At 48.8% G+C, this 27,417-nt stretch overlaps 1 protein-coding gene across 4 annotated transcripts; it reads left to right on the forward strand.

Moving 5' to 3' along the window:
• The first annotated feature begins 1,970 nt into the window (after nt 1–1,970).
• LOC120905864 (integrin alpha-PS2) lies at nt 1,971–27,417 on the forward strand. Of its 4 annotated transcripts, XM_040317121.1 has the most exons (11): nt 1,971–2,205; nt 6,002–6,369; nt 14,811–14,932; nt 16,243–16,340; nt 16,426–16,555; nt 16,684–16,745; nt 16,851–16,899; nt 18,188–18,262; nt 21,017–24,780; nt 24,868–24,931; nt 25,099–27,417. In XM_040317121.1, exons 2-11 carry the CDS (start codon nt 6,149–6,151, stop codon nt 25,101–25,103), a joined length of 4,590 nt encoding a protein of 1,529 aa, XP_040173055.1. In that variant the 5' UTR covers nt 1,971–2,205; nt 6,002–6,148; the 3' UTR covers nt 25,104–27,417. The 4 variants fall into 4 exon arrangements, with proteins under 4 accessions (XP_040173055.1, XP_040173053.1, XP_040173057.1 ...); XM_040317119.1 differs by having other exon boundaries at nt 24,868–27,417; XM_040317120.1 differs by lacking the exon at nt 1,971–2,205 and adding an exon at nt 2,276–2,364 and having other exon boundaries at nt 24,868–27,417.

Consider the following 27,417-nt stretch of genomic DNA (forward strand, 5'->3'; position numbering starts at 1 on the left):
ACTAGTTTTTCAACATAACTGTTATGAAATATTATTGTTTTACCAAAATTATTTGCCTTTTGACCAATTTTATGCATTTTTAAGTGTTTTTTACCATAGTGCCAATATAGGTACACAAAACAGGCATGTTCCTATAGTGGTTATATTTATAAAATCAATAAAAACAGGTCGTTTTAGATTTTTTCGAAGATATTTTCGACATGTCGTACTGTTTTCACTAAAATAAGCAACAGAAACGAGTTTTATGTAGGTAATTTACCAAAAACAGGCCAAAATTCGCTTATATGGCTGAACGAAAAATTGACTTCAAATCAAGCACACTCCTTCGGGTGTAGGTTGACGACAGGTGTGATGCAGTACGTTAGTCAATAGTTTAATCGATCAAATTTATACACTTTTTTACAATCAAATTACGCAAGAAACCAATATTATGGCAGTAGTCCTTGCTATTCATACGAAAACAGCGTCGAAACTAAGTTTCATTGATATTGTACACCGTTTTTGATGCATTTTTGTTTACCACCACTACAGGAACACAATACGACGACTATAGTAACCATACCACCATTATAGGTACAACGAAGCAGTCACAAAAATATGTATTTTTTCGTAAATTTGATGTATTTCATGGTAAAAATGGTTGTGATTGAGAAGATAAAACATATTACAATTGCTATGTGTTAAAATATTCAGAAAATGTCCTTCCTGACACTTTAAATCCATTAAAACACATCGGTACCACCACAAATTGCACCACTATTGGTACATTTACCCTATGTTTATTTTGAATTCCTGTGTTAATAGGAAAAAAAAATGCAATGGAAACAAAATTGCTCATCCACATCGCGAGCACGTTAACAACCGAACGGCAAATCCAAATTCTCGTTAGCGCCCTCTATCGGTGTGTAGCGTATGCTCGTATGATACAAGTTGTGCTACGTATAAAGGCCGGGCTACATTGATCGTACTCGCAAGTGTAATTTTGATTTTCACTAGCGCATCTGGCGGCGGCTGGTGGAAGCTTTTTTGGTCATCGAGGGAATGGTCGTGCCGGATCTCAAAATTAAGTAGTTTTTCTATCGTTTTTTGCCATGAAAATGGATGCAATGCGTGCAAGACATGTGCATCTACCTTTTACAAAACTTTTCTCGTCCAAATTAAGTTAAAAACATGGAAAAAATACATATTTTCTGAAGCGGCTCCAAATTGTTTGGAAAAATGCTTCGGTCAGCCGCCGCCAGGTGCGCTAGTGAAAATCAAAATTACACCAGAGAGTACGATCAATGTAGCCCGGCCTTAACAGAAAGATGTAAACTAACTTTCGCCGCGCTTTACGACCAACCAAAAATAGAAAAAGTTAACGTTTTGTTACGATTGTATCGATTTAGGACACTAAATGAGTATATCACAAACGCTTTTTAAGTTGCACTACAAGGTGTCAAACATTGAATGCAGATGAGCAACACTGTAATACCGCAAATTGTAAACCGGTTTAAACCAACCGGTGGAATGCATTTTACTTGTCACACTGCTGCTAGTCTGCGGCCTATTAAAGACTCCTATAAAGGAACTACGAGTCCAGACTGGATTGAATCCCTTTTTGGCCATTACCACAGTACATCTACCCAACCCGGGTTGGAAGAAGTCTCGAAAAGTTTCAGGATCTACGAAACAATGTGCGTAAAAGTTGTACGCTTGCAAATGTTCTGAAATTAAATTAGGAAATAAATTCGCTCAAACCATTCCATCCGTCATATGTGTGTGGTACGGTAAATATTCAAAATAATTTTTTTTTTTAAATAATGCCCACCGAATGTATCTACCCTCGACCATCGTGTGGTTGGAACTCACAATAGATCAAAGCGAGACAGTCGTACGATCGTGCAATGTTTCGTCCCGTTCGGGAACAATTTCCCTTTGGCAGTTTACCCTGCAGGGAAAACTCAAGTTTCCGGCCCACCCAAACCAAAACACAACCCTGCCCCGCCCTGCTGTCCTGCTGTCCGTGGCATCGTCCATCGTTCGGAACACCGGGAGGAACAAAACGGTACTCCAGTGTGCGTGCGCTCGTGGCGTACTTCGCCTTTTTCGCAACCGCCAAACAGTGCGGCACGGTGCGCGGGCGGGGCGAGCGCTGCTAGTGTCATCGCGCGCGCTACTATTTCTGCTACTCGACGCATCGACTTCATTCTATTCTCGGACACGGTAAGGGACGGCTCGGCAGCGTGTGCATTCGCTCGGCCCGCAGTTTTGTGTTGGTGCTGGTGCGCGTCCCGTTTCAGGAGTGTGTTTACTGCGTTTGGGTTTCAGTTGGTTTTTGCGCGCTTGGTTCCTTGGGTGTTGTTTTGGTGTTTTACTTTAAATGTAGGCAGTGTGTGTGTGTGTGTGTGCTTCCGTAAGCATCTTGTGTACCTTCATTCGAATGCGAGCAGGCGGGGTGTGCTATGGTTCGCGTTCCAAAGTGTCCACACTTTCAAACCCAAAAGACAAAATAATCAACATAGGAGCCCCGGTAGAGGACGGGACAAGCAGGGAACCTTTGGTAAAGGTGGAAAGCTGGCTACTTCTATCAAAACTGCCAAATGGTTCCTTTTTTTTTGTTGTTGTTTAGTGTAGCCGTTGGTTTTGGTCAGCATAATTCCAACGCCCAACCGCCCAACCCAAGTCATCATCAAGTCAACCGTTTCGGTGTGCCAGACAGTGCAAAGGAGTGGGCGGCCGCCGGAGAGGGTGTGGAACAAAAATCATCCACTCAGCTCGCGTCAACCTTTCGCGGAAAAATACGCGCTACCTTCCTGCTAGCCCCCCTTCCCACCCACACACACACGCGAGCGCGCGCTCCGTCCCAAATGGGAACAGATGTTTCTTTGGAGGGTTGCTTTTCCGACCTAGCGCGGTCCGGCAAGGGTGTGCCACGGCTCGAACGATGCGTCAGGATCGAAAATGTGCCGCCCCCCCAGCCCGATCGTCAGAGTCCCTTTTCCACTGCGCGGGGGGGGGGGACTCTGACCGTCCGGAAACCGACCAGCGGGTGCGGATTCCCCAAGTGTGCGTGTTTCCGTGCGTGTGTTAAACAGTGTGAGGTTTATTTTCCCAAAATCCACCACACACACACACACACACGGGCCCCTGTCCCGGTGCGAATGTGTGCGATGGTTTGGCGGGCTATTTATAGAAAAGAATATTGAACACAAAGTACATCGCGGTACCCCGAAGCGCCCGTGGGCCGTGCGTGAAATATGATTCATACCCTCCTGTTTCACCTCTTCTTCCTCCTTCACGTACCCTTTCTTGTGTGTATTTGGTAGGGGGCAGAGGAAGCTGTGACACGCTCGGAACTCGCAATGCACTCGCTGCAGGATCGCTCCGAGTAGGAGGAGGGGGCGGGGTGGAGATGCCCGCTAAAACCGCAACTGCGGCTAGAGATCGTTGTGCCATTTTTGTAACGGCTGCGGCGAGGTGCGCGGTCTGAGTCATCGCCGGAAGGGGTGGAGGGGTGGCGAGGGCCCCGCTGGTGTGAGAGAGAGCGCGCGCGCGCGCACGCTAACGTTCCCTTTGGTACACATCACGTGTGTGTGTGTGTGTGTGAATGTGTTGTAAGCGTGTGTGGGAGCACGGTCGGTTTTTATTACCCTCCACACGGTCGCACGCACGGCAAAAGGGACGGTGGGGCAGTGTGGTCATGCTAAGAAATTGGTTTTACTTCTAGCGACGAGATGCCTGCCGACACTCACAGTAGGACTGGTATCATTTACATGTTGTTTTCTTCACTGCTTCTCTTCAGCAGGAGCACTGTCTGGCCGTATCAATGCATTGTTTATCAATTAAAGTTTGTTTCTTGCAGGAGCTGAACAGTTAAATCAAATGCGCACAACGAGTACAGTTGTTGTTGTTGTTGTTGTTGTTGTTGTTGTTGTTTTATTTTTTTACGAGACTTTTTAGCATTCGCCTCTCGTAATTTATAATTCAGAAACTAATAATACTATTTGGGATTAAAAAAAAAGTTTTAAAAGTTCAAGAAAAAAAATACAAGAGTTCTTATGGTAATGGTGAAAGGTGAAAATGTGTGTTAATTCTAATGCTTTTTCCATTTAAATTATGTTTTTATAAATATTTTTATCTTTATATTTCTCTTTATATTTATTCCTACACTTGTTTGTAGGGATTAGTGTCCTTTAGAAAAATCAAAAGTTTTTCAATTTCATTGTAATTGTTGGAAAGTAAAATATCCAAGTGCTCTCCAAGTCTGTGTCTCTTCCTTTCTGCGTAATATCCAAAACAATTCATTAAAATGTGTTCCACCGTTGTATCATATCCACCAAATGGGCAGATTAACGGTGATTCCTTTTTAAGTTGGTACGTGTGCGTAAGTCGGGTGTGTCCAATTCTCAACCTTGTTAACACTCTTTGATCACTGTGATCTAGTGGATCGTTCCAAGGTGCCGTAGTTTGTTTTATTTTTTTAGGTTGGTAATGGGTGATTTGTTCCAAATGTTTTGCCAGCTTTGATTTATCAATACTTTCCACCACAAGGATGCATCCCTTCTAGAGATAGTTCCATCGACATGATCTTTGATTATCCTACCTTCATTCGCAAGACGGTCAGCTACTTCGCTTCCTGCGATACAACGAGTACAGTGGAGACCTTCGAGCCTGCGCCAAGGATCCACCAATACTTTGTTGTACATGTGCAGTTTTTGCTACTAGTCGCTCATAACGACAAGAGTTTTGATGTTTCGAATCGATTAATCTGTAGCGGCTCGGTTGAAAGTCAGTTCGCTTTTAGCGTTATTAACTCAAACGAAAAACGCCTGAAAAAAGCAGCAGGTTGTGCTGAATTGATCTCCTTGTGCATTGGCATCTTTTTTTGTTCAAACTTCCAAGAGTACGTTTGATTACAAGGATCTTGAAGTTGGAAGGAGCAGAGCGTGACCAAAAAAGCTTTCCGCATAAGGCCCGATTTTGGGAACTTCTTGAAGTTTAACATTTGTTGTCAAACCGTACGGACATATAGTCAATTTCTTTGATAGAAAAGACAGAACGTGTTGGCATAGAACAAATGTAGCCGCAAAGGTCCTAATGCGTCTTCCGTATAACCAATGAGTTACTGGAACGGATTGAACTCGTTATACGAGGGTCCTCTGTACGTAGAAACTATCTTTTCGATCCGCATTCAAAGTGCTCTGGGCACTGAAATGTTATCTTGTGTCACCTTTGTAAAATACACGTACAAGTATCAACTTCTTGATCCTGCTAAAAGTACAAATAAGTTCGAAAAACGAATTCAAACTTGGAAACACAGGAATGGCACTATAAAGAGGTGTCCAGCGGTCCCGTCTCTCCCCTACCAAGCAGATACAACGACGTGTCGATCTGGAGGTGACGAAATGGGCGCCGAAATAGCGCGCCCAAGTGTTTGTTGTTTTCCCTTTTTCTTCGTCTCTCCTGGTCCTGTGTCTCCCCGTGGCATGGGTCCGTGGGAGGAGTAGTGCGCGTATGCGTTCTGCTGCTACCAGCAAGGACAGGGAAAGGAGCGCAGCAAAGGTAGGGCCCTTTTTCCACGGGTATTACCGACGCGGGCGTGCGTGTTATGTAATTTTAGTTTAAAAATAAAAAAAAAGGATACGGGACCAGTTGACATTGAGCAGAGGCTCTCCCGCAAACACAAACAGTTGGGACTAGTAATACTAGCCTGTGTAAACACAGGCCACCTTTCCCCCCCCAGGCCGATGCATCTTAATAGTGAGTGCTGCGAGTGCCCTTCGCCAACCGCTCCCAGACCGAAGTAATCGCATCTTCTGACGACCCCTTCTGCTATGCATATGCGGACGGGACCGACAGTTCGCCTACGGCAACTACCATACAAACGCTCTCGCCGCAGCGCACCAACACAGAGCACGGCTTCTCGCTCGCACCCACACGCTCACTCATTCACTCTCGCCTCCTCTTCTCTTTCTCTCTGTCTCTCTTTTCAATCCCCACTCTCTTCTGTTTTACACAGTCACGGCGGAGATCACGGTGATCGAAGACAGCGCGCGATAGAGAGCGTCCGAGGCGACAGCAGTGGCGAACCCGTGCTGGCCGAGTCAGTGTCAGTCCATCCTCCGCACACACATAACCATCCGAAACACAGCAGAAGGCTGGCAGCATGCGAAATCCGTTTACAGTGCGTGACGGTGGACGTGCGCACGTGCCGCGTACCGCCGCGACGCTGATGCAGCTGATCGCTACCGCACTGCTGCTCGTCTGGCTGGGCCAGACCGCGACCGCATTCAACCTGGACACGATCAACTTCATCCTGAAGGAGGGCGATCCTTCGTCGATGTTTGGCTTCAGTGTAGCGCTGCATCGGGAGCAGAACAACAGCTGGTAAGTGGTTATGAAGTGAAGTTTACGAGGTCCCTGAGGCCGGCGAACAGATTCTCTAGCTCGTGAAAGTGAGATATGGTATAATGTGATGGACAGGCTGTGATGAAGAAGTGCTAATAGCTAAGATGCTAATGAGGTGTGATTGTACAGGAGACGTTGTCCGGGAGGTCCAGGGTCTAAGTGACCCTAACCATTTCTTTCAATTTGTTGATGCTTTTTTCTCTGTTTGCTGATGCAATGCATTTGAAGCCTGATTGGCAATTGATCAGAGAATTGATGTGTTCTACTGCATTTGAAGCCTGATTGCCAACTGATCATAGAATTGGCAAATTCTGAAGTATTTGCATAGATATTGGAAGCGTTCAGAGTATCCGGAACAGAGGAGCGCAACTCCAAAGATACCGTATTGCACAGCATCTTTGGGATGTAAGTAGAAGCAGTTATAATTTCAAACCCTTAGCACACCCTGGTATACTGCAGATCGAAAACAAGTGGCTATCTCGGCCTACAAGAGCAGGCTTTAGATTTGTTCAACTCTCGCTTCCTAATCCCTGCTCCAGTCCAAGAACACAGCTACGTGCATGTTCGCTCTTGTTCTTGCGTCGCTCTAGGAATTGTTATCCACGCCGGAGCGCCCTTGCACACACATCAAACTCCTGATAAGCCATCGGAGGCCTTGCTGCTTTCGCCACGGCTTATGTGACGTGCCACATCCTACGCCGCTGATTAGCTACCCGCTGCACGATATGCATCGCGGGCCCCTGTTTCTGCTGCTGCTGCTGCTGCTGCCAGCCTGCCCGGGGCCTGGCGAAGCTTTGAGTGGCACTTTATTGATTAAGGCCGTAAGAGGGGTCTGCTGCCACGGTCTGCGCAACGCAGAGCGAAAACGAAACGAAGGAAGGAGGTTCCACAATTCCCGTCGACCTTTTTGCGGCGGTGCGCATGCATTTTGCCTGCAGTAGCAGCCGGCGTGGCCCTGCCCGATATGAGCAGCGTTTTGCAAACCCCCCCACACCTTCCTTTCGACTGGGGCGGTTTTTTTTTCTTCTCATATTGAGCTGCCTCCTTTACTTTTTACCATTTTGCATCGCCGTTCAGCCGTTCGTCACTGTACGAAACCGGGCGCGTTGACACAGAAAAGTCACACAGCAAAAACCAGACCAGCCACACACACACACACACACACACACACACACACACACACAGCACCGTGCCAGAAGGCCAACCGGGCGGCAGGCGGACACGAAAAATTGAACGAACTTATTATATTTGTTTTGCGTTTTGCGTGATTTCATCTCTCGACGGCACGGCACGGAACGGAACGTCACCGAGAGCGTGCGGAGGGAGAGCGTCGAGACTTTGTTGAGGTTTACTTTGGCCCAGTGTTTTGTTGACTGGGGCCATCGGGCGGTTGGTGTGGGTGGCCAGATCGAAGCCGTGGGCGTCGCTGTATGTGTGTGTGTGAGCGCGTGGCGAAGTGAATGATGATCATGATGTTGATGCCGGGTGCAATTATTTAATTGACTATCAGGCCCTGACGACACCCGGGACACGGGGGCCAGGCAGACTCGCGCTGTGTGTTCTTGGGACAGCGCGGACCGTTCCGAATCAATGCGGGATGGGTTTATCAATGAGCTGATGAACTTTGGTACTTGTCCAACTTGGTTTTTTTTACTGTCACACTTGACAACCGATCCTCTGCGTGCGATAAAGCGCGCTTGCGATGGGGTTGAGTTTCCGCATTCCGCGTGCCGTCGCTTACGCATCGCGTCAGGGCAATTGTATAATTGTACAGGCTGGCAAGACGCATTCGTGCCCGCGCAGATCAAAGAGCAGCAAAAAAAGGGTCAGCCAATGGGCGCGGGTGTTAAGCATAATAACGTAGCGTTCGATCCGCCCGGTTCGGATCTGTTTGATCCTCCAGCGCAGCAAAGGTGTGGGAGATGTGTGGGGGGTTTGGGAGCGCTTTCCGCCTTCGAACAGTACCGACAAAAAAAAAAAGAAAAAAACAAAAAAACAAAACAAAAATCTTGACAACACGTGTGAGCCCCGTTCGACGAGCAGACTCACCAAACGTTGCCCCGAAACACGGATGCTTCCTTCCTCCAAAAATTTTTTGGAAATTGTCATCCGGTGCTGGCTGTTGCTGGCTTGCATATTAATGACTTCGGCCGTGCGGTCATTGCCGATTGCTGCAATGCTGCCGGGGCTTTCCCTATTCCTCGGCGTAGGAAGCAGCCCGGCAAGAGGACCCAGGGGCATGCGGGAAAACATATGGAAAAATCGGCAGAGCGGCGGCAAGCACAACCCAACCAAAAACCCGAAACACACACACAACTGCATCCCAATTTAAACGTGACGTTACCCCTCGTGAGTGATTCACGTTGTTGAGTGTGTGCGCGCACACATGTGTGCCTGTGTGTGTGTGTGTGTGCCGATGTGAATGAAGCTGCAAAAACCGAGCAAAGAAAGCGGGAGAGGCAAAGGAAAATCGGGGGCAAATGTAATAGTGCAATAAACCATCGAGCATTATCTCGCTGCGCGCTGCGTACCCTTGGAATCTCTGGGGGAATTTTGCTCGGACTGTTTTGCTGCTGCGCAACATCGGTGTCGCCGTGCGTGCCGCGTGTGTGTGTGTTTGGTGTACGGGTAGGCAGGGAGGGCGGTGGCCGGTTGCCCACTGCTTCGGGTTCCCGCTTTTGGCCCGAAAAATCAACCATGTGCGTACCATATGTGTTAGGCGGGCGGGCGGGCGTGAGTGCGATCGTGCGCGAGCGGTCGCGCCTGCGCTCAAGGCCTTGCCTTGGCTGAACCACGCTCTTGCTCGCGGCTGCGTTGGTTGTTTGGGGAGGTTTTGTGTGTGCTTATTTTCTTTTTTTTTTTTTTGGTTCGCTTCCTTCGATACAACATTTGCTGCTGCTGATGCCTAGGTTTGCCTCTAGCGTAGGTCGATGTTGATGTTCCGCCATCTTCCGCCGGTTGCGCAGCACTGAGCACGCGCGCTCACACACAGCACTGGAAATGTAAGAAACATCTGTTACTTGTTTCCGCTGCAGTTACTGCAGCTAGGGCAGTATCCGCCCGCACACAGCACTAGACTGTCGCTGCGGCACAGATGTTTGTGAAATTAGTGCTACGCCGAAGCAAGCGCTGCCTGGAACCCGCCAAAAGTGGCTTATTTTGGCAAAACGAAAAACGATCCTCCAAAGTCCAAAAGGATGCATTCTAGCTCACCCTCACCATCCCTCTCTCCCTCTTGATATCGATCGGAAGCAACCCGTCTGGCTCTTTCACACGGTGGTAGAGTGTGGAGTGTATGAGGAACGTTTTATACCTTTTTGGGCCCGCAAGGCATGCAAAGATGGGCGCTGCAGCATCGCAAAACAAAAAAAAAAAACAAAAAACGGGGAAAAAAACCAAACGGAATGCTATTCCGAAATTCAAATGCACCGAGCGGCCTTATATGGGGTTGGCCGGGGCTGGAATTTGTCGCTCGCGCAGCAACATCTCGGGCCAGCACAACGATCGGCAGCCCCGAAACCGATCCCCCGGTCACGACCAGCGACGGGTCAGCGCCAAGATGGGCAAATGTTAATTGCAGCCGGGGCTACCTACCGCGCATTACGCCCCGCCAATCGGTGGCTGTGGCGGTCTTGCACAGCTTCGGCCCAGCTTGTTCGCCCCCATCGGGTGGGGGAAGGGGGAACCCTTTTTGCCGTTTGTGCGGCATATTTGCGCGATCGTACTTTTATGGATTTGCTTTATGTCTTCCTCTCGGCGTCGATGCGGGCTGCGCGTTCGAGCCACTGCATGCATGCTCGGAAAGTGCATGCCGAAAGGGGGGGGGGGGGGGGGGTAGGGCTTTAGGTGGAGGGCGAACGGGTGGTTGGGCTCAGTACGGAGGTTTTTATTGCAGTTATTGTGTCTTCTCAATGCCGCCAACAGAAGAAGCGGAGATTGAATGTACGCAGCGCAAGCGCGAGCGGGCGAAGCGAACCCCTACTCCACACGGGACAGCGGCACAGGGCGACAACAGAGGGGGGAAAAAAGGGTCGCGCATACAAATATGGCAACCGACGGAGGACCCAGAATGTCCAAACATGGGGCTAAGGACAGTAGCGCCGCCCGCCAACCCATGTCCGGTCCGCTCTCTGCTGTCTGTTAGTGCGCTTTTCGCGCATTTCCCCACGCTCCCGGTGAGACCCCACAAAACCCGCTTTCGAAGGGTAGGGGTGGGGGGGGGGAGTGTGTTTGGTTTCTCCCCTCTGTTCCCTGTTCGCCTTCCCCGTCGCTGCGTCTTTTTGAACCAAGGCGCATAGAAGACACTGAAGCAAAGGGAAGAGAATGCCCAGTGGCACGCATGCGCACTACCAAACCGCAACGCTTCGTACGCAACGGTTCGTCTTCAAACGAGCAACAAACATAACATAATAATAATGAAGATAGAGAGAGAGAGAGAGATTGAGAGAGAGAGATAGAGATAGAGAGAGAGAGCAACAATAAAAAGAAGAAGAGCTGTCCCATCCCTGATTGGCATTCCGGTTTCGCTGTGGCGTTTCCATTTATGACGTTTCCGTGTGTTTTGCCGCATGATTAATGGCGGACGATGACGATGACCCGAACAAAGCACACCCTCCCCCCCCTCCCCCCTCAAACTCCCACACTCCCACTTCCACCGCGAAGGGATTGGTGACGATCTGCCCGGATCGAATCAGACCGCTGTCATTCGTATTCCATTGTCGTATTAGAATATGAACTAGTCGCGCCGAGGGGAACCTGGGTGCGGGACCATTCCCTTCTTACCTGTGCCGCACATCGCACGGTGCGTGTGTGTGTGTGCTGTTCGCGTTTCCTGTCCTACGTTTCAGTCCCAACACCTCCAACGAAGCGTAAGGAAAAGGCAAGAAATCGAACCTCACCCCGAAGAATGGACGCGTCTCTGGACGCGCGGTGCCACTGCTTACGTAATATCGATTGCGGTGTCCTTCAACCATGTCCGCGCGCTGGTATCGGATTTTTCGGTGCGCCCTCTGCCACACTTGCGATATTCGCCTCCGGCGCGCCACCTCTCGCCGGCAAATGGGTTCTAATCCGGTTTTTTTTTTTTCGTTGCGGCGATAAGACAACCCCGCACACGGGAAGACATCGCAACCCGTGCGGGGTGTCGATAGATTAGAATTGTCATGTGTCATCGTGCTCGTGCTGGTGATCTCACTGCTCGCCCGGCTCGGCTGCCACTGCCACTGATCAAGCATCAATGTGCAGCTAGATGGGTTTCTGGAGAGTTGTTGAAAGCTCTTGCTGAGCCGGTGGCCCGTCTGGCGTGAGGAATACCGAGCTGGGTACCTTCCCTTCCACCAAGGTCACCCGTGAGTAGGGTATTAAATGCGAGTAGAATTGAGGGTTCTTGATTGATACGCGGGCGAAGATACCTGATCCGATCAAGCGGGGTCCACACAGCTGATGCTTTTTTCGTTGCTGCAGAGGCTTGCCGACATTAGTTCGTGGCTAGGCTTACGGCTTTCTGCTCGCGTTCGTGCTTGGTTTACTCTTGTACAGTGCCGGCCATTACTGTAAGTGCATACGATTCGTTTAGTGTACTGTTATCTTTCCATCTTTTAGTGCCAAATTTATTTGTTACCTTATCTTCTAAGCTATATGCACGAAGACATCTCATTTTTTTGTTATTTTGTTGTTTCTACGTACAACAAATATGGTTTGGATCAGAGATGGAAGTATTTCGCTGTAGCTGTTAAAAAAAGAAGAAAAAAAAAACTACTATATCTGTTATGAATACGTTCTCAGTCACGAAACATCATAGTACCCAGTTAGTCTTTTTGAAAAAAAAACACTTAATTCTGACTAGCAGTTTTTTTGCAGCTATCTTAAATTAAATACAGGTGTCCCATGAGATACGACTGTATTTGGGACCGAAAAAATGCCCTAAAGCCAGATCGAAAGAGTCGGAATCTATTTAAAATAATGTACGATAATGTATTAATTTTCCTCCAAAAGCCGTTTACACGATATACATATTCAAGACCACGTAGTTTTGGAATCTGTTGAAATGTGTTTATAACGGTTATGAGCTCAAAAATAAAAAAAATAAAATACAGGCGGTCCCCGAGATACACGGTACCTCCTATACGAGGATTCGGAGATACGCGGTTTTCTAAATTTGATAATTCTTTGAGCAAATTGTACTGATTTGACACATCAACTGTAAATTGCCAAATAATTTCCGTTTTGATCGAATGTTAAGAACTATTTCTAAAGGTTAAAAATTGTTATATTCAGTCAGAATCATATCAAAAAATTCATAGTGACTAAAGCCGCCCCCTATTTGCAAAATTACACGAAAATGAGTGATATTTTAGCTGGAAATCACGAGATTCGCCGAACGCGGATATTCGAGATACGCGGTATTTTGCGACTGTTTTCGGTCTCTATTAACCATGTATCTCGGGGACCGCCTGTACATCAATTTCTTCTCAATGACAATTTTAAACTGTCAAAATCAAAATCGTCGTATCTGCGATTCGTCGTAACCAGTGCTGGAAAATGTATCGACAGTGACATTGCATAAAAAAATCTGACTGATCTCACGACAGTGAAAAATCTGCTGAACCATATCAGCGTCACGTACTCAATTGTGATAATCAGAGGTGATACTCAAAACCATTTGTGTGACCAATGCACGCTTCGTGACATTGTTGCGACCACAATGCTTGGTCAGTCACTATGTCACGACTTTTTTTTGCTTTGATCAGTTTTAAAAAATGTCGCTGACATAGTCATGACAAATTCCGGCTGAAACAAAATCATCTCAACGTCACGAGCTCTAGCGTGATGATCAGAGGTGAGACTCAAACAGTTGGAGCGACCATCACATGCCTGATGACATTGTGTGCGACCAACTCTTGGTCAATCACTTGGTCGCGACATTTTCAGTCGGTGATCATCGGGATGGTCATGGGATATATCCGGTGCATGCGAGTGGTTCCAAGAAACAAAATGAGCATGTTGTCTCGCTCTGTTTGTCTCGAAAGATAATCTAAACAGACAGAGGGAGAAAGCATGCTCATTTTGTTGCTAGAGCCCACGCACCAAGTATATTCCAATAATGTGATTATTGCCGAAAAAAATGTCGTGACCAAGTGAGTGATCAAAAGCTGGGTGCTAAACTAAATGTCACCAAGCATGTGATTGACTCTCCAACTGTTTGAGTATCGTCACTGATCATCTCAGTTGTGTACGTGATCTGATTTGAGCTTCATTTCAGTTATGAGTGTTGATGACTGTAACAGTGGCATTTGGCAGCACTGTTCACAGCCAGAAAAAAAATCATGATTATGCTTGCGCCGGCATTAAGCTAAGCTTGTCAGTCAGAGTAACGCGTTGGATTCAAGAATTTACATGTCGTGTTCTACATGTCATGACGCACTTTTATTGACTATCAGCAATGAGCATCAAGCTACCACGGATATGTTCATTGTTTTCGTTGGTGAAAATCTCGTGATACTCATGACATTTTGCAGCACTGGTCGTAACTCGAGAGGGTCGTAACTCGGGGGGCGTCTGTAATTAAATAGTTATATTTGTCCACTGTAAATATGTTTTTCAATCCGATTATCTGCCATTTATAATTATCTATTTTTTCAGGTTGCTCTTGCTAGTTTCTGTAAACTAGTAATTTTTGCTAATTAATTTAACTCCAATTTGCTTTATTTCAATTCGACGATCAGTAATAGTAACTAGCTACTCACCAAAAAATACACAAACAAGCTTAAATAGATCTCAGAAAGGTGGGAGAGGTTGCAGCAGGACCCTTCATTGATTATTAATAGTTTAAGTTATTACGCAGCTCAAACAGAATACGTATCAACCACGAGTGTGCATAATGATAGTAATGTCTGAAGCTGGCTCCTTCGATGGTTTAAGTAGGAATGCTCAAACTTCAGTCTGTTCAAGTATATTCATCATCTGAGTTATTATTTCCGTACCTAATGGACAGATACGTTTGGTCTGTTTGGTTTTCGCCAGCTGTTCTATGATCGAACATCGAACAACAAATCTGCGTCTATCTGAGGCTCAAGGCTGTATTCACGATGCTTGTTAAAGGCCATTCAAGACTAAAAATCTGAGGCGCGTAGTTTGGCGCGTAGCTTAGTGCTGAAGTGTTGCTAAATGTCAGACAACAAATTTCAAAAACCATAAAAAAAAACTTACTAGAATCTGTAGGTACATTCCTACACATCATTTTCCAAAATATGCTTGAAACAATGAGCCTGCGCTTACAGCCATTTCTGACACTGTAAGCTAAATCTCCCCGCCACACACCGAGCGGCATCTCAGCAGAAAAGTGACCGCGCGCATTAAAACAGTGACTATATCGTTTATTTATTCTTCTCCCACACACACACTCACACCACCACCAACAGGGTCATTGTGGGCGCACCGACCGCCAACACATCGCAGCCGGGCGTGATTAAGGGCGGTGCCGTGTATCGCTGCGACATTTACGACGACTACCGGTGCTATCTGTTGCCGTTCGACACGAAAGGTAAGTCATCTGCTCGCGCGAACCCTCGAACCCGCCCCGTTTGGAGAGGCTTACTACGTTACTGGGAACGCTGGTAATTCGAAAAAAGAATCATAACACAGCAGAAACACGACCGTTTATGCCAACGCATGTCGAACATGTGTTTGTTTCTTTTTTGTTTGTTTGATGTTTTTGTTTTAAATGTTTCGGACGACTCCATCATGTCCCCTCCCCTTGTTACTAGAGGAACAAAACCCTCCACTCTCTACCGTTGACATCGTTGTTGTCTTTTTCCAGAAAGTGCAGCAATAACTGAACTGCAAGCACAGCATAACGCTACCTCTAACATTACCCACGTCCAGTTTGATTTGTATGGCAAGTAATTGCAACTCGCAATGTAAACGCACCCGACCTGCCCATAGTGCTAGAATTAGACACCCTCTGTCTTCCTTTGCGATAGACGGCTTCCTTTTTTTCCCGTTCTGTTTTTTTTTTTTAATTTTCTTCCGTTGCTAAATGCGTTCCGATCAAAGACGTTAGCTTTCGATAGTGGCAGCGAAACATCTTTATATCTGCTTCAGTTTACTGCACCGTGTAGTTCTAGAGCCGGGGCTGGCAACCTACGCTAGCCTTTTATTTGTTATTCTACGCTTTCCACCGCCGCCGGAGCGATTCCATTAGCTGAGATCGCTTCGCAGATCGCTACGCAGCACAGCAACAAAAATATGGCTTCGATTGAAAGTAGTTGCTCGTTCACGTGTTAGAATAGTCGCCCCCTGTTCGCTAGTAATGTCTGCATCGGCCTGCAAGCTGCCCTGCAAGCGAGCGCACAGGTGTACGCAGACCGCCTACCTTCTGGCCGGCTCGTTGTGAGACGAAGGTTTGACGTACTTGTCTTCCCTTTTTTCCTTCCCTCTCTCTCTCTCTCTTTCTCTCTCTCTCTCTTTTCTCCCTTTCTTACTCGCCCATGCCATACGTGCAGGTTTGGAGAAGTGTTTTTTTACATTCAAAGGTGGGTGACACCAGTCGTTTACGATCCAGTTTGAATCGTACACTAAGCAAGCAACAGAATAAAAATGCCACTCACACACACGTAGAGCAGGTCACCTTGCATACTAGTGGTGCCTGCCTTGGACACTCCTTACCCACATGGTCCCTAGGTAGAAGTAGTGCTTTCGTTCATCTCGCGTTCATTTCCTGGGCATGGCATTCTTCCATATATCATCCAAAGAATCGCAAACGATGCAACTTGCAATGGATTGTCTACTGCATAGCGTAACTGACCTCGTTTTTCGTTTACTTGTACACCGTCCCACTCTGCCATCTTTCAGGAAACACCTACAACGATCAAAACGAGCAGATAGACACGAAATCGAACCAGTGGTTCGGTGCGACAGTTGCCAGTGCCGGTATCGATGGCCCGCTGGTGGTAAGTACCCTTCAGTGATTAGTGGCTGATTGGCCCAGTAACTAAAGCAGAGCCATTTTGCATTGCGTACCGTGTATCTGTGCAGGCATGTGCGCCCCGGTATGTGTTCCACCAGCTGCAGCCGCGGAAGGCGGAGCGTGTCGAACCCGTCGGCACCTGCTATCTGGCGAAGAATAATATGCAGAATTTCGAGGACATATCGCCCTGTCGAACAGGTACGCTCTTCATTCAATATATCGCTCTCCCTGTCTCTCTCGCTCTTATACACTCTGTTTTTATCGCTGTGCGATCGAACACATTCTGATGTAACGCTTGTGCACTACCTTCATTGATCAAATTTCAGCCTACTGGGGCTACCATCGGCAGGGATCCTGTCAGGCGGGCTTCAGTGCCGCCATTACGAACGTAAGTGTTGTGCGCAGCACGCGGTGCAATTGTAACGTAACGAGCTTCCCACACGTCTAACCGAACTGAATCCCACTGTGGTTTTCTTGTTCGCTCTCATTGCAGGACGGTTCGCGTCTGTTTATCGGTGCACCAGGCAGCTACTACTGGCAGGGTATGTATCACACTTGTCCATGCCGCGGGTCTTCGTACCCGTGTCTCTTTCTAGTTCCAGCAGGACGCAACTGTGTACCACAGAGACAGAGAGAAAGGGAGAATACGATTTTTCAAACGGAACCATTGATTTTGGCTTTACGTAGCACTTTTCTCGTGTGGCTCATCTCGTGACAGTAGGTCACCTGAGCGACCAAGCTCGTTTGAATTATGAATGTACAGACTCTCCCGCTCCGCCAGCACTTCATTACATTGGTCGCGTTTTTCTTAGTTAGAGTTAGAGGCATTTCCTTTTCGCCTAGAAAAGATGATACGAATTCATTGTTTTATACGTTTTTATGCGCTCCAACTCACGTGACGCTGCTACTGGCCGTGCATTTGTTTTTTTTTTTTTTTGTGTGTGTTCGCAAAACAGCCTCCCATAGAATAGAGCGTTTTTCTTGTCCCCGTTTGAGTTGCGAGTGATTTTCTTCAGTTTGAACGTTCCAGTTTGTCCCGTATCCTGATTGATTTTCTTCCCATTTCGTCCGGTAGTAGTGCATTTGCTGCTTCTAGAAACAACTGTCATAACTTTAGATGTTCCCGTAATGTGTGCATGATTTTCCAAGTGGGTTTGGCGTGCGTTGCTGCACCTGTTTTCTTCCCTTTGTGAGTGTGTGTTTTCTTTTAGTGAGTGGAAGTTTAGAATAGTGCTACGAAAAAAAATTGGCAAAGAAAGCAAACATCCGGCCAGCGATTTGGGGATGTGTGGGGAGGGTTACTACGGCAGAGGTAGATAGCTAACGGATTACCTTGCTGTGTGTCCTTGAGGACCTGTTGTTCAGCCGATGCTCTGTATGGATGCGGTTGAATGACCTCTTGTCACTGTATCCATTCGCTCCGTTTCCGTTGTCGTGGGATAATGTTTTGCATCATTCTATAAACAGTGTTGTCTTCAAACTTTTGATGTAGTCATGCAAAAATACCTACCAAAAAAAAAAAAAAAAAAAAGGATGAACAGGAAGCGAAGCGCAAACTAAAACCAACAGTTTAGAGCGAGAAGATGAAGATGTACGTCCTAGCCATACTAAATGTCTGTTTTTTTTATTTCCCTTTTTTCCTCCCCTTCGCTCTTTCCCACATACACATACGCAAACATACACCAATGCTACTCCTGTGCGAACCCCGGCCCGGTCACCAACAACCAACCAAAACCACCACCACCACCCACCTGTCCCAACCCAATTGTTTTGTTCTTACTTCTAATCGTTCCTTGTGATGAGTGCACGCCAATTTTTGAATGATTTCAGGACAAATGTATTCCATTAACACCGACGTTGTGTTTCCCTATAAACCCCCGCGGTATGGTCATTTTGGCGAAGGAGGTAACCTTGAACACAGACCTTAAAGAATCAATCAAGTTTAAACAAAAAAAAAAAAATATTTAAAAAAACTACCCAATTACTATCTTATCAAAACCTACTAAAAACATTGACGCTCCTACTGGCATGCGCCTAAAATGTCGCCAGATGGCGGCACCTTCCCTCTTTCCGCTCTCGACGGCTCCGCACGCACACTGTGGAACCGTTCACTAACACTAATGCGCTCCATGTGAAACCTTTACTCTTTTTCCATTTTGCTAATCACCCTGCCCTGCCCAATGCGGCCATTCGCCTCTATCCTAAGCTTGTCGTCCATTCATGTACTCACTTGGTCTGCCCACACCACAAACACCACACCAAGAACATGTGTGTGTGTGTGGAGCGTGTAGAATTAAGACATCGATATCAAACAACATGAGTAAATCTTCAATGTCTGGTGGTGGAAACTTACAGGTCATTTAGATGTGTAACGAATGCCTATTGCCATTACTACTATTGCCATTCCAGGAGCTAGACACTTCAAAATAAACGCTTGATTTAGCTAATTTCTCATGCATTGTCGTTTTTTCATGCACTGACGACGATCGATAATCATTTCAATGTTATTATTTAAAAGATAAAGCGTTCTATGCTTTACAGGTAGTTCAAAACAACATTGCATTCCTGATAGGCCCCGTCACAATCAGTCACCAAACTAGAGTTGGGTAAATCTGATTCAGATTCATGAATCTGAATGAATCTTTGCAATGAATCAATGAATCTGAATCTCGGTTGGTAAGATTCACGAATCTCAAAGATTCATGAATCTCGATACATCCATGAATCTCAATAGATTCACGAATCTCAAGGGATTCATAAATCTCCAAAAATTCCTCAAGCTTGAGCTTCTTATTACTATTCTTCTTGGCGTAGCAACCTACGTGATCATGCCAGCCTATACATGTTTTCGAGCCTTCTTGGGAAGTACCACGCAGCCGTATAGTTAGTCTTGTTACCCACGACGGGCATATTAGGTAGGATCGCCCAAACTCAATATTTTGAAAATCATACATCCCTAAGGATTCATGCATCCCTGGAGATATGTGAATTTAAATGGATTCATTAATCTTTCGAGATTCATAAATCCTTGAAGTTTTATGGATCTTTTGGGATTCATGAATCTTTGAAGATTCATAAGTTTTTTGAGATTCATGAATCTTTGAAGAGTCTATTCGAGATTCGAATCACTCATCACTGAAGATTCATATGAATGAATCTCAACGAAAGATTCATGAAACCCAACACTACACCAAACCACCGTTTGGCAGATATCGTTATCGTTCTGGAATAGAAAACAAAAATGCCAGCAAACGTTATTATGAATGACTGCCGTTTAATTTGCTAATTTGTGTACATCTTTTTCCTTGAAGTGTGTCCAGTGTGCAATCCCCCCCCCCTTTACTTCTAAATAATCAGTGTTGTAGATAGAGAAATGTTCCATAGATTAACAGTGCGTGCGACAACAACAAAAAAGAAGAGAAAACAAGTCATACTTGGTTGTAAATTAAACTCTGTTAGAAAATCGACTCCACTGCTTGACGGCTACATTGGCGGTTAGAGCAATTTGGTCTTATCAGTTAGATTATTTTTATTACTCTTAAAGAAATTAAAAAAAAATGGTGACAAATCACTTCGTAAAAAGCCTTCCACTATCGGTCAGACCTGTTTTCTCTAATTTTTTCAACATCTTCCAAAACGGAAAACCTGTAAACATCCGGCTTATGGCAGTAGTGTCCAGTAGTAGTGTTAGTGGTTCTTAGAAGCGAATGTATGAGTGTACATAATGTAGACCCTTTGCTTGGTGTTTATAAGCATCTTTCCGTATGTTTTCTGTAGCTCCCTCCATCCCAATTCCGTAGTCCAGCGATCATGTGTACATACTCATTCCGAGCAAACAGATGGACACGGTGTGTCCCAATTACACACACACACATACAAACACACAGTTATGATCATACCATGTAGAACAGCCGTTAATTCGCTGCCTTCTCACAGTACATTCCGTTCCTCATCTGCCGCTCATTCAGCTCTCCATTCAGCCTCTCAGACATAGCTGAGCCCATTTCCGAGATCGCTCCCCATCGCCCACGCCTTCTCCATAATCACTCCATCTGCATTGTACAAGACTCCTTCATCTGTCATGTGTGCATCCTCGCAGGCGGACTGATCTATTCATCGTGCAAAAATAGACAAAACTATCATGAATATATCACACACGCAACAAAGCCGCCAACTGCGCATCAAAACCTCTGCGCAGTGTGTACAAAAAAAAAGTAAAACCGCTGGCTTCCGGGTGTGGCTTTCTTCATCGGGTAGTGGTCGGGGCGGTGTTTTCGCGACACCGGTCAACCCTCCGGCTGTGAATATACATACAACACATTTATAGTTTATAGTCCGGTTGAGCGTTTCCATCTCATGTACGTCGAGGCTTTTACTTCCGATGCTTTTCTCGCCTATAACCGAATCACGTCTGCCGGGTCTGTTGGGCACGCTCTCCCGAACACGAGCCGTGCGACTGCAGCGACGTGGCGACTTCACTTCAAACTAACCCCGTTTCTCACTTCTTCTAGCCAACTAGGCAGAACATATAAAGGCTTGCCGTCGATAACTTTGCGAGCGCGTGCTCCATCATTGCAGCATTGTTGGGCTAGCGAAAACTAATGCATTTTTCTCTCCAATCTGCACTCCCACCCCGTGTCACGTGTGTCAATTTCGCAGGCCAGATCTATTCGTTCAGCCTGAACAACCCGAAGGACAAGGTGTACAAGACGCTCGAGGACACGAAGAAGGAGGACGACAGCTACCTCGGCTACTCGTCCACGACCGGCGACTTCAACGGGGACGGCACGCAGGGCGTGGCGGTGGGCAAGCCGCGCGGCGCCCGCCTCCTCGGCAAGGTGCTGATCTACTCCTGGAACATGACGAACCAGCAGAACATTACCGGCGAGCAGATCGGCGCGTACTTCGGCTACTCGCTTGCCGCGGTCGACGTGGACGGCGACAAGCTGGACGATCTGATCATCGGCGCCCCGATGTACACCGAGCCGAACAACGAGGGCAAGTACGAGACGGGCCGCGTGTACATCATGTACCAGGGTGCGGCGCCCGACGGCCGCTTCCGCGAGCTGGACACGCGCGACGGCGTCAACAGTAAGGCCCGGTTCGGCCTGGCCGTCTGCTCGCTGGCCGACCTCAACCTGGACGGGTACGGGGACTTTGCCGTCGGCGCACCGTACGATGGGCCGAACGGGCGCGGCGCAGTCTACATCTTCTACGGCTCCCGGGCGGGTCCGCTCGCCAAGGCGTCGCAGGTCATCCAGGCGGAGGACATGGCGGGCGTGACGCGCCTCTCCACGTTCGGCTTCTCGCTGTCCGGCGGCATCGATCTCGACGGCAACCAGTACCCGGACATGGTGGTCGGTGCGTACGAGTCGGACAAGGCACTCGTGTTCAAGGCCCGGCCGGTCGCCGCCATGGTCGCGAGCACCCTGTTCGAGCCGAAGAGCAAGCTGATCGCGCTGGACGTGAAGAACTGTGCGCTGAAGCGCACGAACAAGACCGTCCCGTGCACCGTGGTCAACTCCTGCCTGAAGTACAACGGCATCAACGTGCCGCCGATGCTCGACATCGAGATCTCGTGGACGCTGGACGCGCGGAAGGCGCGCAACCCGCGCATGTTCTTCCTCGACCACGAGGGCAACCACACGCGGACGCAGCTGATGCGGCTGGCCCGCGGCAAGCTGGAGTGCATCGAGGACAAGGTGTACGTGGCGGACAACATCCGCGACAAGATCACGCCGCTGGAGGTGGAGATGGCGTACGGGCTGCGGCAGAACGTGCTGGGGCGGCAGCGGCGGCCCCGGGCCCACACCGAGCCCGTGCTCGACCAGAACCGCGGCACGGTCCAGCGGGACGCGATCAACATCCAGAAGAACTGCGGCCCGGACAACGTGTGCGTGCCGGATCTGCGCATGGAGGTGAAGTCGGTGGACGACTATCTGCTCGGCTCGAACAATCTGCTCTCGGTGGAGGTGCTGATCACGAACCGGGGCGAGGATGCGTTCGAGGCCGGCTTCTACATGGCGGTGCCGAACGGGCTCGACTTCCGCCGGGTCGATCGGCTCGGCGAGGTGAAGGACGTGCCGGTGCTGTGTACCGCACCGTCGGCCGCTACGAACAAAACGCTCAAGTGCGACATCGGCAACCCGCTGTCCAGCGGGAAGGTGGTCCACTTCAAGGTGATACTGGCGCCGTCCTTCTCCGCCGGCATGGGCTCCAGCTACGACTTCTATCTCGAGACGAACTCGACGAACGCGGAGCTGGACGGCAACCGGCAGGACAATGTGATGCGCAAAACCATCGGCATCCTGGTGCAGACCGATCTGGCGATGTCGGGCGTGTCGCTGCCGGACCAGTTCCACTACAACCACAGCGAGTACAAGTCGCTCGCGGAGGCGAAGACGGAGCGCGACATCGGGCCGCAGGTCGTGCACATCTACGAGATCCGGAACGAGGGCCCGTCCACGATCGACGAGGCGGAGTTCTTCGTGCTGTGGCCGTACGAAACGGTGGACGGCGTGCCGCTGATGTACCTGCTGAATCAGCCCGAGACGCACGGCAACATCGAGTGTCTGCCGACGGAGTACGCGAACCCGCTCAACCTGGCGATCGACAGTGCGCTGGCGCGGAAGAGCTTCCTCGACAAGGTGGGCGTGTCGAGCGCGAGCTACTCGTCGTCGATGGGCCGCACGGCCAAGTTTAACGGTGCAGCCGGCTCGGGGACGGTCGGGGCGGAGGGCGCATCGTCCATTTCCTTCCTCTCTGCCACGGGTTCGTCGAGTGCGGGTCGTAGTGGCAGTAGTGCTGCCGGCAGCAGCAGCTCTAGCAGCAGGACCAGCAGCAGTAGCAGCAGCAGTAGCAGCAGCAGTTTCAGCAGTAGCTCTGGCAGTGGTAGCGCAGGAAGCAGTGGAGCAGGAGTGAGCGAGTCGCGGTACTCCTCTAGCGTTCGTGGATCGACTGCAGCGGGTGCGGAAGGTGCCAACTACAATCGCGTATCTGGAGGAGGCTCTGAGCGGCGCTATCAAACCGAGAGCAGTGCTACGAGCGCTTCCGGACGGGTGCGAGGCGAATATGGTCAGGCGCAGGGTGAGGCGTACTCCAGACAGGGCTACGCCCAGCAGGGATCTACTGGAGAAGGCTACAGACAGCAGCAGCAGCAGCAGCAGCAGCACTACGACGGAGGGGTGCGCGTTGACGCCGGTGGTTACGGTGCTGCCGGTGGTGCCGGAGGCTCTGGCTTTGGAGGAGGCTCTTCGAGCAGCAGTAGCAGCAGGAACAGCACCTCCTCTGTCGTGTACTATACGTCCAAGAACCGCACGACCTACCGGGATGAGGACGGCCGGGTGCATGTGTCCGAGAGCAGCGAGTATCACCGCCACGACTCGGATCTGGGCGGCGGTCAGGCACTTGGTGTCGGCACCAGCGCAAGCGCTGCCACAGGTTCGTCCACCCGCCGGCGCATGATGAGCCAGCAGGATGGTGAGGCACCACCACGCACCGGTCTCATCACCGAGTTTATGCACCTGGGTGACTACACCGGGTCCGCGGGTGGAGCCGCGGGATCTGCCGCCAGTCTGAACGATCTAAACCGTCTCGAGAACAAGTTCCGCACCGAGTACTCCCAGCAACAGCAGCAGCAGCAGCAGCAGGTTGGTGGCGGCTCCTCCACCGCGTACCACGCCGCTTCATCCTCGGGATCGTCCTCGTCCGGTCGGCAGAGCAGCAGCACGCACTACACGAGCAGCCGGGAGCAGCACCACGTGGAGTCGGCCACGTTCGCGAGCAACGCGTACCACGGCGTGGCCAACGATCTGGAGCAGGACGAGCACGAGGAGGACGACTACGATTCGTACGATCGCAGCGAGGAGCTGGACAGCTACGCCGATCCGGACCTGGCGGCGGGCCACCGGCGCACCTACCCGCCCGGCTACGGGCTGCCCCACCTCAACCACCAGCACCTCAACCAGGGGCACGAGAACGTGGAGCAGAAGTTCCGCTACTACCAGCGGTTCGATCGGCAGCGCCGCCAGGCCTCGCCGGGCCACCGGGACGAGTCGGACCGGGCGCTAGAGGAGGCGCTCCGCTGCCACGCCACCCGCTGCGCCATCATCCACTGCAAGGCGGGACCGATCGGCAACAGTGACGTGGCGTTCGTCGCCCTGCGCACCCGGGCCGTCGCGCACACGCTGCACCAGCTGTCCTCGTCCGCGCCGCTCCACTTCTCCACCATGAACGTGGCGCGCGTCCTGAAGCTGCCGTACATCGGCGAACCGAAGGACAAACCGATCAAGACGCACGAGATCAAGGTGCTGGCCGAGCCGGAACCGACGATCAAGCCGGAGGTGGTGCCGCTCTGGATCGTGGTGCTGGCGGCCTGTGCCGGTGCGCTCATCCTGCTGCTGATCATCTACGGGCTGGCCAAGGTGAGCGATCACAGCTTGAGCGGCTTGGGGTTCACGTTTGCAGATGATTTAATCCCCGGGTTCGTCGCTCGTTCCTTTTCTTTGCAGAGTGGCTTCTTCGAGCGCAAGCGCCCAACGGACGCGTCCGAGCGGCAGCCACTGAACCGAAACGGTAACTATCATGGCGACGAGCATCTATGAGCACAAACAACCCGCACACGCAAACACGTTTGTCTCCCGGCCGCCCCCGCAACAGGGAATCTCAAACCTGCAATACTCTGAAACGTCTTCTTCTTCTTCTTTTTTTCGCCATTCTCTCTGTCCGTTCTTATGTTGCAGCGTAAGGTGTGCAGGGGATGCGGTGGCAGACCCCACCTCACACGTGTATCTACCCTTCCTGCCCTCCTCCCCCTCCTTCAATCAGGTGTGGGTCGATGGGGGCGACTGTTGCAAGGCAAGATGTGTGCATGCGCAAAAGCGAACAAATTTGAAGCAAAACTTCCAACAAAACAAAGCAAGGGCAGCGCGCAAACAGCTGTTTGCTGACGCATGTTTGCTGTTTATTGACAACACTTAATCAACTAGTCAACCGTTTTTGCTCGTAGTGTGTGTGCACAAAAAAAAAAAAACAAAGTCGCATGCCAAAAACAAAACAAAAACGCAACAAAATCTCATTAACATCATCAGCTGATTTGTATTATTTCTTGTACTAGAGCTTGTTTTACCCTGTTTGTTTTAATTAGTGGTTTTGTGTTTACTTTCCCCCGTTTTATTTTTCTAACTTTTTTTTTTTTGGCGACCCCTGCAACGGTGGGGCGATGTGTTGCAGGTCGATACACTAAACTGGCTAATTAGCGCAATCGCATCTCTTCCCTCCCCTCCGGGCTGGGCTGAGTGCGCTAGTGAGCAGTGCTAGCAGTAATAGCAATAGTAGCCGTAGTAGTAGTAGTAGTAGTAGTAGTAGTAGTAGCAATAATTGTAGTTGTAAAAGCGAATGGTCTACTAAGCGCGCAAAAATGCAACAAAAAAAAAAAAGCAAAAAAACAAATGTGGACGGGTTTCGGCGCAAATACTACCTTTTCGCGCATCACGCGTTCTACTCATCCGTACTAACACCGATTAACATCTCATTACTCGCGTTCATTGTGCGTACGTTTGTGAATGTTTGTTTGTGTGAGTTTGTATGTGTGTGTGTACGTGAATGTGTGTGTGTGTGTGTGTGTGTATGTGTGTGTGTGAAGTAGCGAAGACTGACAGAGTATCCGATCCGATCGGGCAGAGGGTGTGAACTCGCCGACGGATACGTGCGCTAAGCAGCCAAGTAAAGCGGCGATTGGATACGGTACCGGGGTTGGGTTGAAATGGAAGTATTGGTTTTACAGGGTTTTACAGGAATTCTCATAGCTGTGGGACACTTTATTGACTCCTTCTTAAGTCAAATGAACTTAATGTAATTGGAATTTCGCTCTATCGCATCCTTGTTGGATAGATCCAATAGGAATTTGCAACACGCCTGTCCAAAAAGCCTGTCCATTTCCAACATACGAAGTGCATTTCCTATTAGATAGAGTCAAGGAAGTGTCCCATAACTATGAGAGCCCCTGGAAAACCCTGTATGGTAGCGCAAATTCAAACACAAGCTTAAACCCTTTTACTCTTTGTGCATCAGACGACCGGCAATTGCGTTTGCATATAAATTTACTTTCGATCCTGTTTTTTTTTTGCGAATGGCAATAAAACGTCATTAAAATAGTTCAATTTGAGGGGAAACCCAAACACACCCATTGGCGATTTCAATTGCCGATCCTGTTTGGTGGTCACAAAACGTTTCGATTCAGCTTGTATTTGGGTGAATGGTGCCAAACCAAAAAAACCGAAAGTTTCATTTTCACCCTCGCGGGCATCGGTTTCCCCCCGCGACCTTTAAGAAGGAGAGCAACTGAGTGTAACAGTATAAACCACGTGCCTTATGTGAACTACGTGCAGCTCGTATGCAACGACCCCCCTATATCCCCCCTCCCCCACCCTCTACCCCAAACTATCTCATTAGCCGACCGCAACCGGGTCGGACTTATTACGAACGGGGTCGGTGGACGGCAAATAATAACGATAAAGAGAACGATAGGAAAACAGAGATAAAGAGAGGGAGAGAGTGAGAGAGAGAGAGAGAGAGAGAGAGAGAGAGAGAGAGCACAAATTTTAAATAATCGTTTTCGTAGCCTAATCAATTGTTAAGACACGAGACCTCATCGTATCGTTATTAAACTGATATTAATTTTAACTCACTTAAACGATGCTGCCATTGTGGCCATAAAGTAATAACACCGTTCTGAAATAACCTTAGTAAGTTATTAATTGCAGCTATAGTAAAAAAAGAATAGAAAAACAAATAAACAACAAATTAAAAAAAAAAAACATGAGAACATGCAGAGGCAAACTATTTTTGAAGTGAGATGAAGAAGACGAAGAGACCGTTTCCCGTGCCTTTTCTTGTGCCTTCAAGATGAAAACAAAGCCTTTAACAAACGGACGAAAGGTGTAACGTTTTACCCTGTCGCGTGTAATCTCATCCGCAAGCGTTCTCAGATTAATTGTACAATGTTTTGTTATATATAATAATAAAATGAGGAAAAAATAAATAATATTAATGCGACTTAA

Source organism: Anopheles arabiensis, chromosome X (assembly GCF_016920715.1).
Source record: "Anopheles arabiensis isolate DONGOLA chromosome X, AaraD3, whole genome shotgun sequence".
Classification (NCBI taxonomy): Eukaryota; Metazoa; Arthropoda; class Insecta; order Diptera; family Culicidae; genus Anopheles; species Anopheles arabiensis.